At 46.6% G+C, this 13479-nt stretch overlaps 1 protein-coding gene across 3 annotated transcripts in view; it reads left to right on the top strand.

The window, feature by feature from the left end:
• Positions 1-13479, top strand: part of Garnl3 (GTPase activating Rap/RanGAP domain like 3) — a 165208-nt gene that overhangs the window by 7498 nt on the left and 144231 nt on the right. For all 3 annotated transcript variants that reach the window (XM_057754572.1, XM_057754573.1, XM_057754571.1), the window contains exon 2: positions 13256-13426. In XM_057754572.1, coding sequence (XP_057610555.1) covers positions 13284-13426 — 143 coding nt within the window. In that variant the 5' untranslated portion in view covers positions 13256-13283. The remainder of the gene's footprint in view (positions 1-13255; positions 13427-13479) is intronic.

Raw genomic sequence — 13479 nt, 5'->3', positions numbered from 1 at the left:
CCCATCGTGCATGCGGCCACCTTCCCTTCTTCCACGTGTCTCTTTTGACGCTCGCTGTTGTCGTTTTGAGTAGTTTGGTCAGCGACTACTGAAATGGGGCTCTTTGTTGTCTGGTTTCTCTGTATCTTGCCATTATTCTTTTGTTTGTGTCAGGGCCTTAAGTATTTAATCATAAATAAATCTGCTACTGTCAGTTTTCTTTTGGATAAACAGCAGTCTTCTCGGAAAGACTGTGAAAAACTGTCTTGCATTGGGCCAACATAATGGGCTCTGAGGGCCAACAGAGGAAATGAATTTTCATATCCTATCTGTTCTCCTAGGGGCAGGGGAAGAAAAACCAACTTTTATTATTCACTAAGATTTTAAATTAATGCAAACCAGCTTCCTTTCTCGGAGGAAGACAATAGTTAAATTAGTTTTGCTGCAGAAGGTTAATATGAGAAATTAGGTTTGGTCGTCTGGTTTCCAGAGCTGAAGATCTGAAGAGAGCTGAAGTCTGACAGAGCTGATGGACATTGGACAACTGAGTCCTCCACAGGGAGCCGTGCTGGGAAAACTCAGAAGCAGCGTTCAGACTGGGGGCAGGGAGGGGGTCTGGTTGCTCTAAAACCTTAGCATTTAAGAGGACAGAAAGCTGGGAATTGGCATTGCCTGCAAAGAGACCTAAGTAGAAGACCGTTTCACTGGGACCGCTTGCTGGCCCAGGCCGTTAGAGCACATTATTAGTAATTTGTAACCAACAGAAGTGCTGCTCCCCATTTCTGGGGATTTAAAATCCAAACTTAGGTCACCACTTGACTCTGTAGTTTGAGTGCTTGTTTCTCGGAAAACAGGCCTTCTAGAAGCTTCGTCACATGGTGAGCGGCAAGTGAAGCCAGTGCAGGCAGAGCCCTCGTGCCTGACCCACCCACAAGGGCTCTCTCTGAATACTACCCGACCCTGCTTAAGTTTCAGCATGCGAACTGGGAGGATCAGGGAGAGGGAGTCACACAAACATTCACACTGACAAAAATTGGTAAAGAAAAACATTCACCAGAACTGTATCAGAACATGAATCCCTAGGAACACTGTCAACCTGTGTTCCTGGTTTGGAAAGCTAGCTAGAAAATGTCCTTTTTTCAGGGAAAAGTTAGGGTTGCTTCTTTGGGGAAAAACCAGTGTATAAATTACCTGTGGAATTAATTTCTTTTTCTAGTGGTAATACCATTGAAAACAAAAATAAACAAAGTTGACTTGAATGTTTTATTTGACCCAGTATATCAAAAACATTATCATTTTAAAATGTTATAAATATTTTAAAATACCAAGAGTTTACTTTTTCATTCAAAATCTAGTGTGCATTTTAACTTAGAGCATATCTCAGTTCAGGCCAACTTTTGTAGTTGTTGATGACGATGTTTTCTTTGGTTTTACATTTTGTTTATTTAGTATGGGGAAGCGTGCACATTTGTACAAGCATGCGTGCATGTTCCAGAGCACACATGTACAGCTCAGAGGATGACTTGTAGGAGCTGGTTCTCCCCGTCTACGTCTACTGTGTAGATTCCAGAGATTGAACTCTGCTCATTAGGCCCGGTGGCTGATGCCTTTATCCGTCTATCTCACTTGCCCTGGGGAGGAGATGATAACAGGAAACCATTGGAAGCAACCAGAGAGTCACCTCTGCAGGAGTGGGAGGATGTGGTTTAAAAAATCAGGTTGTGTTTACGTTGTTTTCTTCTTGTTTTTGAAGATGTTTATATCGAATGAAACCTATCCAGGAAAGGGAAAGGATTTGGAGTGGGGAACTGTTTCATCTGTATTAAAAAAATAAAAAGAAAAAAGGAAAATTCATAGAGGAGATAATGGCAGCCTTCCCGCATTTGAAAGGGTGTCGTGTGAGAAAGGAATGAGGCCCACTGGGTCTGCAGCCCTGAGCTACATCTATCGTTACAGTGGGTGTGAGGTTAATAAAGCCAGGCAAACGCAGTATATGAAGGGCGTCCTAACACCCAGTGCCTCCCCAGGCTATACTGGCCTTAAGGTGTGGTTACATTTCTAATGTTGGAGATGTTAGCATATCATAAACTAGGCTCCTATTTCTCAACAATTTTACTTTTTCAGCACACTTTTGGGTCCAACAGTTTTCAGCAGACTTAAAAAAGACTCAAAACAATGCTAGGCAATTTATCACCACTGTGAACAAACCGTGCTCCTTTATGTGACCTGGCAAGTCTCTGCCTTGTACTGTTTGGTTGTCCTGTAGCGCTTCTTCCTGTGGGGAGCACTTAGCGCTTGAAGCAAAGTCTCTCTTCTACTTAAAGGATGCATGCTCGGGTATTACAGTAAAAGTACACAGCCTCTTTCTGCGCTCCTGGAGTTTGAACATTGTTCCAATTTAACCTGTCCTACCCCATACAGAGTTCCGTCTGCTGGTAAGCCAGCAGTCCAATCTGACAAACACTGGCAGGGCCACAGCAAGTGGTCTGTGGCAGACAACAGAAGCCCGCCTTCTCTGGAAAAGCAGAGGGGATTTAGAAAGTCCGTGGAGGGCGGGGCTGAGGAGTGTGACCTGGACCTGCTGTGCTCCTTGCGACCTTCGGCTATGCAGTCTCCAGGAAGGAAAGATTCTGTTTCACGACAACAAACGAGTAGGGAAGGAGCTGGGGCCAGCAGGCAGGACAGAGAGTTTTCCAGGAATGTACACGCTGCTCCGTTTGATTCCCCAGCACTGGAAACTCCCAAGAACAACAGAAAGCTAAATCCAGTGGTTGGCAACTGCTGCTGCGACTGCTGCCATTTCTAGCTATAGAACCTCATTGCCCATGCCACCTTCATCTCTACCATTGTTCTCAGCTTCAGAAAACTCCTGGATCAAAAAGCAAGCGAGTCCAGATCTACAGAACCCTGTCACCCTCTGCAGAGTAGAATGATGCTTGTGTTTCTCTTCTGCCTGGCTGCATTCCAGAGCCTCTCTGGAACACCCCTTAGCTGTAGAGTCTAAAGCATGCCCTAAACTCGAACTCTAGCGAGAGAAGGGGGGGGCATTTCCTTACACTCCTGCAGTGTAAGGGAGAGGGCATGGAGCAAATCACACCACGGTGTCCTGGAGGCAGCATTTGTCTTCTGCCATTGCAACAACAGCTTGGAAAAATGGTGGTACCTCAGCCTCATATGGCTGACTGATGTGCGCTTTCTAAGAAGACATAAAACGCGGTCAAATAGCACAGAAGAAACTGAACACGTGAGCACCTGCCTTGCTTTGTGGCCAGCCAGTAAGTGCATCCTCACGTCTCTTCCACACAGCAAATTTGGATCAGTGAGCCATGGTGGACTATCTTTGCTCCGGCATCCAGCTTGGTCATCACACAGCAGCTCCCTGTCAAGAGACTGGTGAGTCAGTGAAGCCGCCTAGCCAGAGAGAAGCATGGCTAATCTCTTTCAGAGATTTGAAAGGCCCAAACATCCTGGCATGTTCTCCTCAAAATGGAATTTTCTGTGTTCTGGGCATTCACCTAGTCATTGATGCATTGGGCAAACTGCACACCGTCCCTCTATGTACTAGGTGTGTAGAAATGCAGGGCATCTTCCCTTAGAGAGCTGACATTCTTTTTTTTAACCTAACTAAGGGAGCCATCTTAGGGTTGGCAAGAGACTTGACTCTAGAGGGGCTTGCAGGTGTCCAGGGAGATGTCCCCAGCTGGTACCTTGGCAACTGAGGAGAGGGAACCTGAAATGATCCTATCCTATACTGATGAATATCTTACATATCACCTTAGAACCTTCATCTGGCAATGGATCGAGGTAGAGACAGAGACTCAATTTGGAGCAACGATCTGAGCTCTTAAGGTCCAAATGAGGAGCAGAAGGAGGGAGAACATGAGCAAGGAAATCAGGACCACGAGGGATGCACCCACCCACTGTGACAGTGGAACTGATTTATTGGGAGCCCACCAAGGCCAGCTGGTCTGGGACTGAATAAGCATGGGTTGAAACTGGACTCTCTGAGCATGGCGGACAATGAAGGCTGATCAGAAGCCAAGGACAATGGCACTAGGTTTCGATCCTAATACATGAACTGGCTTTGTGGGAGCTTAGCCTGTTTAGACGCTCACCTTCCTGGACGTAGATAGAAGACCTTCGTCTTCCCACAGGGCAGAGAATTTGGACTGCTCTTCAGTATCGAGAGGGAGGGGGAATGGTGTGGGGGGAGGAGAAGAGGAGTGGGGATAGGGGGAGGGGAGTGGGAGGGGGGAGGGAAATGGGAAACGGGGAGCAGGTGGAAATTTTAATTAAAAAAGAATAAAAAAAAATTATTTTAGCCCAACAATCTAAATATGATATATAAATTAGAAACTACTTTGGAAGCATTTTCAATAAACCTCCTCAGTCTCAAACAAGAGGAAGTCTACAGTTCTATATCATGAATTCTTGATGTAATGGAAGTTACAATGGAATGGAGAAGGCATTTCCATTTAAGCATAAAGTTTATGTTTTTTTTTAATTTTTTTATTGAGCCATATATTTTTCTCTGCTCCCCTCCCTTCCTTCCCCCTACTCTTCTACCCTCTCCCATGGCCCCCTTGCTCCCAATTTACTCGGGAGATTTTGTCTTTTTCTACTTCCCATGTAGATTAGACCCATGTAAGTCTCTCTTAGAGTCCTCTTTGTTGTCTAGGTTCTCTGGGATTGTGAATTGTAGGCTGGTTTTTCTTTGCTTTATGTTTAAAAGCCACTTATGAGCGAGTGAGTACATATTATATTTGTTGTTCTGGGTCTGGGTTACCTCACTCAATACGATGTTTTCTAGATCCATCCATTTGTCTACAAATTTCATGATGTCATTTTATTTTTTCCACTGTGTAGTACTCCATTGTGTAAATGTACCACATCTTATCCATTCTTCGGTCGAGGGGCATTTAGGTTGTTTCCAGGTTCTGGCTATGACAAACAAAGCTGCTATGAACATAGTTGAGCACATATCCTTGTGGCACGATTGAGCATCCTTTGGATATATATCCAAAAGTGGTATTGCTGGGTCTTGAGGAAGGTTGTTTCCTAATTTTCTGAGAAATCACCACACTGACATCCAAAGGGATTGTATCAGCTTGCACTCCCACCAGCAATGCAGAAGTGTTCCCTTTTCCCCACAACCTGTCCAGCATAAGTTGTCATCAGTGTTTTTGAAAATTTTTTAACTTTTTTCTTTTCTCAAGACAGGGTTTCTCTGTAACTTTGGAGCCTGTCCTGGAACTAGCTCTTGTAGACCAGGCTGGCCCCGAACTCACAGAGATCCACCTGCCTCTGCCTCCCGAGTGCTGGGATTAAAAGCATGCACCACCACCACTTCAGATCTGGCATTCCGTGACCATGAGACAGATGACATGCTGGCAAGCTAATGCATGACCAGAGCACATTCATTGTCGCGAAGCAAGGTGACTCTGCAATGTGTAGGGGGGAAGGCAGTGGAGGGAGTTGTGGGTTCATCCACTGCTGTCCCAGCTTGCTCTTTAGAGAATACTGCTCTCTTGATGGCTCTCAGCCCGGACATCAAATGCTTGGTTTGGAGATGGGCACAAATCCTGATTGACACTTGTGTCAAGGTTTTCCTTGGTGAATGGTCAGAACAAGGCATATGAGAGATCACAGATGCCCGTGGGTTAGGTGTGCTCCCTGTAGTTCCTCAGTGATGAGTGTGTGGCGAGGTGTGTGCTGGGCTGGAGGGCAGAGCTGGGATTGAGCTGCCAATAGAGATACCTCTGTGCCACATTGCCCTGTCTATGCAGTGCATCTGCCCCGTCTATGCAGTGCGTCTGCCCCGTCTATGCAGTGCGTCTGCCCCGTCTATGCAGTGCGTCTGCCCCGTCTATGCAGTGCGTCTGCCCCGTCTATGCAGTGCGTCTGCCCCGTCTATGCAGTGCGTCTGCCCCGTCTATGCAGTGCGTCTGCCTCCTGCCAACAGAGATATCTCTGTGCCGCAGTGATGTTTCTCTGTGACATCAAGTGCTCCACAACATGAGGCCTCAGCAGGCCTGGTCTGACTGCCTGGCTGTGAGTACCACCTAGAGGAAGAGAACAGTCCAGCATGCCACTGAATAAATGGTGGGAAGGCTTGGAAATAGAGATCTGACCCTTTGTCGAGTTCTCTATTGACAACGACCCCCAGCCCCTTCACAGAGCATCTCTGAGTAGGATTTTCCGTGACTGGTGGGTCTGTCTTTGCGTGGGTTCACATGTACTTTTACTCAGAGCCTTTCAAGAATTTCAGATCTGAGTCGTGATCAGCTTTCACTCGGCCTGTTCTCGTTAGTCAGCGGGCAGTATGAAGAAGATGCCAGCTAGGCAGTCTGGCCTGAGCCATGTGCCAGTCCTTGCCTGTCCAAGGCAATTGTGAGCAGCGTAGGCCGGCCAAACACTTGCTTGTTTCCCTCACATTACATTAAGACGGGAAGTTTCTTTACCTCTCTCCCTGTATCCACACACACCAGCAGACCTCCAGAATGGCAATGTAGACTTTGGCTATTCTCTTACTTTTGATAAATTTTCTCTTATTGGACAATTTTGCTTACTTCTGTGAGTTCTGCCCATTTCCCGAGAAGTTCTTTAACTGAATATTTTAAATAGACAATAAAGATAAATTATGTTCCAGGGATAAGGAAACATACTTTTTAAAAATTAAAGAGTTATGAAAACAGACGAATGAGCAGCAACAGACAGAATCCAGTCTGAAAGAAATCGAAGCGTGAAGAAACTCACGTGGCAAAAGTTAGGGTGGAAAGGCCAATGCGGGCTCACAAGAGTTACCGTTTTAAGGTTTTTAAAGCAGAATCTTCAAGGGGCTAGAAAGTAATATGTTAGAATGTTCCCAGTATATAAAATTAAAAAGCCAGGAGAATATCCATGTCGTATTTTATCTCTTTCTGTGACATGCCATGTCTGGGCTGTATCTGTATTGCTGTGTGAAGATGGCTAAGACCTTAGGTGTGGGTGGAAAGACGATCACAGTAAATGAAAACAAGAATAGTCATAGGAATGCTGGCCAAGCACTTTTGTCAGGTAAAGAGCTGAAGATTCGCCAAGGAGACCAAACTGTTAGCTGAAGGCTGCATCATCAGCACTGCACTCTCAGTTCTTCAAGGGCCTTAGAACCCTTACTGTTTCTGTGTTCTCTGCACCAGCCTCTACCGTCTCCGCATATCACCGGCATCCCCGGGGCACCTCCTCACACCTGTAGCTGCCTGCTCTGCATCTCCTCACACCTGTAGCTGCCTGGTCAGCATGCCAGGGAGCTCTGAGCACCTGCAGTGCTACATCTCTACCACCTTGGCTGTCCTGGCTGGTTTTATGTCAACTTGACACAAGCTAGAGTCATTAGGGAAAAGAGACTCTCAATTGAGAAAATACCTCCGTAAGATTGCCCATAGGCAAGTCTGTAGTGCATTTTCTTAATTAGTGATTAACGCAGGAAGGTCCAGCCTGCGGGTAGGGCCATGCCTAGGCAGGTGATCCTGGAGTGTATAATTAAGCAGACGGAGCGAGCCATGGGAAGGAAGGAAGCCAGTAAGCAGCACCCCCCACCCATGACCTCTGTTAGTTGTTAGTTCTTGCCTTGAGTTACTGCCTTGACTTCTCTGGTTGACGGATTACAAGCTATAAAATGGAATAAACATTCTGTTACCTAAGTTGCTTTTGGTCATGGTGTTTGTCAGAGGATTAGGACCATGATCTGATGGAGAAATTGGGAGTGGGGTGCTGGCATAATAAAATGACCATGTTTTGGTGAGGACTGTGGAAAGATTTTGGAAGTTAGGGCTGGGGAAGCCTTTGAGTGTTCAGAGCTTAATAAGCTTTTGTAGAAGCATAAAAAATAATGCTAGAGACCCGGCTGTGAAATTTCAGAGGGAAGTTTAGGAGTCAAAGACTATAGGAACGGTTTGATGTGTGTTAGGACTCTCTGGTGTCTGGATAACTGGGGCTTAGGAGTCAGGACCACTGAATTGAAACCTTTGCTTTATGGGAACGGTTGATGCTGGTTAGCTGGAGTTGAGACATTAGCAGTGATTAGGAAGAGACCAGTGTGATCTAGAATCATAAATCTGGCACTATTTTCTCAAGGTCAGAACACTTAAGCTGTGGACCAGAGGGGGCCAAACTTGATCATGTGTAAGGGTCCCCCAACTGGTTCTGCTTTTGAAAGCATGAAAGGGGTGTGGAGAGCAGCTGAAGAGTGGTGCCCAGAGAGGCCACTGGCGAAGGCACAGCCTCAGTTGCAGCTGAAGATCCAGGATTGAAGCTGTCATGGAGAGACGTCAAGGCTTGGCATCATGTGATAAGGTTAGAATACCTTTAAAAGCCTCGGGGAGGCTATTGGTGAAAGTACAGCCTAGTTGCAGCAGAGACCCCAACATTTTGGAGATAGTGGTACCATGGGACAACCACCAGAGATGACAGCAGCTTTGGGATGGAGCTAGCCTGAGCTGTGTTGTGTGTACTGTGGAAGGGAGACTGGAGTAATTCTCTGCTGGTAGCGCAGAGAATCCTGAGTGAGTCCCAGACCTCAAACACTGAGTTATTTACACTATTGAAGACTGTAGCTCCCCGGCTTCTTCACTCTTAAAATAAGAAGGTATTTAGCATTTCATTTGTTTCTTTGTTTGTTTGTTTGGTTGGTTGGTTTTTCGAGACAGAGTTTCTCTATATAACAGTCCTAGCTGTCCTGTAACTCACTTTGTAGACCAGGCTGGCCTCAAACTCACAGAGATCCACCTGTCTCTACCTCCCAAGTGCTGGGATTAAAGGTGTGCACACCATCTGAAACATAAAGTGAGTTACATATGGAGTTTTACATTTTCTGCTAGCTACAGTAAAGAGACTCCTGGGACCGGGAAGTGGCTCAGTCAGTAAAGTATTTGCTGTGCCATATCTCCAGCACCCATGAGGGAAGCCAGGTGAGCACAGCAGGGCAAGCCTGTAACCCCAGCTCAGGGCACAAACAGGAGGATTCCAGGGCTTGCTGGTTATCAAGTCTTGATAAATCACTGAGGTCCAGGTTAATTGAGAGATTCTGTCTCAGAACATAAGATAGAGAGCAACAGAGGGAGACATTCAATGTTTTCTCTGGGCTGTACATGCACACACATGTGTATCTAGCATACACATACACACACAAAGAATTCAACATATAGTCAGTATAAGAAATTATCAGTGAGCTGTTTTGTATGCATTAATTTTACTGTTTTCCATAAGCACCGTATGCTAATGTTACACCTACACAGATCACATTGGACTGTCCCCATTTCAGTTGCTTAGTAGCCATATGTGACCAGTGTGGCTACCAAGCAACACCGCTTCAGCCAGCTGTCCTTTTATAGTACTTAGCTTAAACCTGAAGCCTCACTCAATTTTTTTCGTGCTTCTCCACCCATAGTTGGGACTTGGAGAGCACTTTGTTAGTCTTTTGCGTGCAAGTATGATCCTTGTGCAAGGAACTCTCAAATGCTCAGAAGAAAATGTGTCTCTTGTTTTGAAGCTCTAATTTATTATTTATTTGTCGTTTTAGTGCTAAAGCAACAGTAAATTCTAGTGACTCTGAGCCTCTGATGTGGGGCCGTCTCAGCCAGAAGTACTTGCTGTGCAAACATGGGGCCCAAGTTCATATTCTCAGCACCCATTACAGCATGAACTTGTAATCCCAGTACTGGGAAGACAGAGACAGTAGATCTGGGGTCTCCAGTCTAGCCTTTCAGTGAGCTCCAGGCTCAGTAAGAGACTCTGTCTTTAAGCATATGGTGTAGGGATTGGACTCAGCAGTTGAAATTGCTTACTGTTTTTGCAGAGGACCTGGGTTTGGTTTCCAGCACCCACTCGGTAGCTCACAAATGCAGTCACCAGTCATATATGTGGTGTTCATATATACATGCAAGCAAAACATTTATGCACAAAATAAATCTTTAAGAAGTGTGGGGTGATATAGAACATGTCTTAGGGGTTCTGTTGCTGTGAAGAAACACCATGACCACAGCGACACTTTTTAATTGCATTTTCTTTTTTATTAAGATTTTTATTTATTTTACATTCCAACCAGTTTTCTCTCCCTCTATTCTTCCCAGTCCCTCCCCCCACCTCCTATCTATCCAATGTCCCATCCACTTCTCAGTTCAGAAAGGGGCAGGCCTCCCATGGCAGCCAACAAACCCTGGCACATCAAGTTGAGGCAGGACCAAGCTCCTCCCCCTGCATCAAGGCTGGTGAGGCATCCCAGCAAGGGGAATAAGTTCCAAAAACCAGCTCGTGGACCAGGGACAGATCCTGATCCCACTGCTAGGAGCGCCACAAACATTTCAAGTCACACAACTGTCAGCCATGTGCAGAGGGCCTAGACTGATCCTAGGTTGATCCCATGCAGGCTTCCTAGCTGTCCGTGAGCATCCACTAGCTCAGGTCAGCTGCCTCTGTGGGTTCCCCATCATGACCTTGATCACCCTGGCTTCTACAATCCCTCCTCCCTCTCTTCAGCTGGACTTCTAGAGCTCGGCCCAGTGCTGGGTGTGGATCTCTACATCTGCTTCCATCAGTTACTGGTTGAAGGCTCTCTAATGACAGAGTAGTCCCCAGTCTGATTTCAGGAGAGGGCCGCATCAGGCACCCTCTCCACTATTGCTAGGGGTCTTAGCTAGGGTCATCCTTGTGGATTCCTAGGAGTTGCCCTGCCACCAAGTTTCTTCCTAACTCCCAAATGGCCCCCTTTGTCTGGATATCTCTTTCATTGCACTCCCCTCTGGAGCGGGGAGCAGCATAGCAACTCTTACAAGGAAAACATTCAGTTGGGGATCAGCTTACAGTCTCAGAGGTTCAGTCCATTATCACCATTGCAGGGAGCATTGTGGTGTGCAGGCAGACATGGTGCTGGAGCTGAAAGCCCTACATTTTGCAGGCAACAGGAAGTCAACTGAGTGTTACACAGAGGGAAGCTTGGGCAAGAGAGACCCCCAAAGTCCGTCCCCACAGTGACACACCTCCTCTAACAAGACCACACCTCCTAACAGTGCCACTCCCTTTAGGAGCCATTTTCTTTCAAACCATCACAGAGCAATTGAGGAAGAAAGCTGATGTCAACCTTTGGCCTCCATACAGTCCTGCACACGCATATGTGCGTACACACACACACCTTTTCACATATCAGAGTAGCCCTTTGCCTTCTGTCACAGGTGAAGGCCTTTGATGTCTGCGTAGCTGCTGTAAGGTAAAATGGCGGAGGCTAGTGGACTTGCAGTCAGTTATACAGCAGGTGGCTTTGCCAACGCAGAGAAGGTGATGGGAAGAAAAAACACCAGAGGGTCTTAGCAAGAGAAGGGTCAAAGGGACAAGTGGGGCACAGGTGGATTTGGAGTTCTTCTTCATTAGACATAGGTCTAGAATGAATTCTGCTTTAGCTCGTCTCAGTCTGGGACCTGCTAAGCATTTGCGGAGCAGCCTCGAGTGGACAATGCCTGTGCGAGCCGGATGCCCGGAGGACGCGCTTCCCTGGGCCTCCAGCCATGTAGCTCGCCTTCCCAGGTGACACCGCCTGAACCTCTGGCCCTCCTGCCCTCCACCTTGTCAGAATCTTTCCAGGAAAAGATAGTTTAAACAGCACCTCTTGACCAAATGCTATTAAAGATTGCTCTTTTATTTTTAAAAAAGGATTAAGAAAATGGTATATTTTGAACCAAACGTGCGTGACCATGGCCCCAGAACAAGGACTCAGGTTACCTGAATGACACGTTCTCACTTCTTTTTATTTTCCCCTTTCCAATAATTGGATCCAGTTGCCTTGTCTGTCTTTCGTTTGAGGTCGAGGTGAGCGAACATGCTGCTAGTTGAATCATTCCAGTCAGAGGGCACTGCTGCCTTCCTGCCTTCCTAGCAGTGCAGCCCTCCCTTCCGAACTGGCTGTCCCTCCTCCCTCCAGAGAGAAAGAGCAGGCAGATCTCGAGAAAGCATTTTCAGTGCATACTCCTGCACAGCCCGTTTGCCACGCCCACAGGCGTGTACCGTTTCCACGCTAGGTGCTAGTGTTCCTGTTTGGTTCTTTGTGTCTCTAGTTTTGTTGTCAGTCTTGAGCCCTTTTTATGGCTATCCTTAGCTTTAATTTTTTTAGATTTATTTATTTTATATATACAGGAATGTTTTGCTTAGATATATGTCCACACATCATTTGTGTCCATGGTTCCCATAGAGGTTGAGAGAAGGCACTGGATCTCCTGGAGTGACAAATGGTTGTGAGCCACCATGTGGGTGCCGGGAATAGAGCCCATGTCCTCTGCGAGAGTAGCAAGTGCTGAGCCATGTCTGTTCCTCATGGTTCATCTGGAAATTAGATGAACTAAGAATATTGCGGGACGAAGACACTGGTGGCGTTAGACCCCCCACTGCTAATCTCCCAAAGCCTTCTAGGTAGCTTCCCTTGCTCAGGCAATATTGCCTTTTGTATAAATGAGCTGGTAGTTTTTATTTTCATTTTTCAAGACTGGCTTTCTCTGTTTAGCCTGAACTGTCCTGGAACTCGCTCTGTAGACCAGGCTGGCCCTTCTGAGTGCTGGGGTTAAAGGTGTCCACACCACTCCCTGCAAGCTGGTGATTTTTTTTAACCAATAGATCTTTAGATATGAGTTGTTCATTACCACAGCAAAATACTATTGGCTGAATTACTGTTTATTTTAGCTCACAGTTCCTGTTAAAGTATGAGGGTCCTCACGGTGATGCCTTTCTTTCTGGGAAAATCCTGTGATTGTGTAAGGCTTGCGCAAGTGCATGTGTGTGGTGGGTGTGCATGCATGTGCCTCTGATGTTGCTTTCCTTGAGGCAACCAAGAGTCCATTATGGGGACCCAACACCAGTGACCTCATATAATCTAACCACTTCCCAAAGGTGCTGCCTCTACATGCTATAATCAAATGTCTCCACCTTCTTAATACTAACAGTGGGGATTAAATTTCAATGGATCAACCTCTCAGGGACACTCTGATCATATCCAGATCCTAGGAAGACCCTTTTGACATATAAGTGGGTAATGTGATCACAGCTGAGGGATGTGTTGAGGTTCATATTGATCCCAAGCAGTTCCTCGGAACCAGGCCCCTGAGCAGCTCTACAAAAGTCATGATGCAGGCTTGCTGGGCACCTGGGGTCCTTGATGCTCCTGAGCAGACCGGCCGTCCTTGGGGGCAGATTCCAGAGAAAGGTAGACCTGTCATCTTCTGGTTCTCAACCCCTTTCCCATCTCCTTCTGCTTCAGCACAGCATCTCAGCCTCCAGGCCCGCTAATGGATCCGCTGACCAAGGGGTCCTGTGGGAGTCAGCTGGCACAGACCCTCCTCTGGAAAGCGAAGTCATCTCTCTCCTTCGGCATCCAGCCTCTTCAGACGTGGCCAACAAAAGACCCTGAACTAGAGTCCCAGGTCAACCTGTAAGTAAGTAAAAGGAGTGTCTTGCTATGAGACCTTGTTCACCATCTCATCT

The sequence above is a fragment of the Chionomys nivalis genome, chromosome 22, assembly GCF_950005125.1.
Source record: "Chionomys nivalis chromosome 22, mChiNiv1.1, whole genome shotgun sequence".
Classification (NCBI taxonomy): Eukaryota; Metazoa; Chordata; class Mammalia; order Rodentia; family Cricetidae; genus Chionomys; species Chionomys nivalis.
Note: the sequence above shows the minus strand (reverse complement) of the source record. Positions and strands in the feature narration are given on the sequence as shown.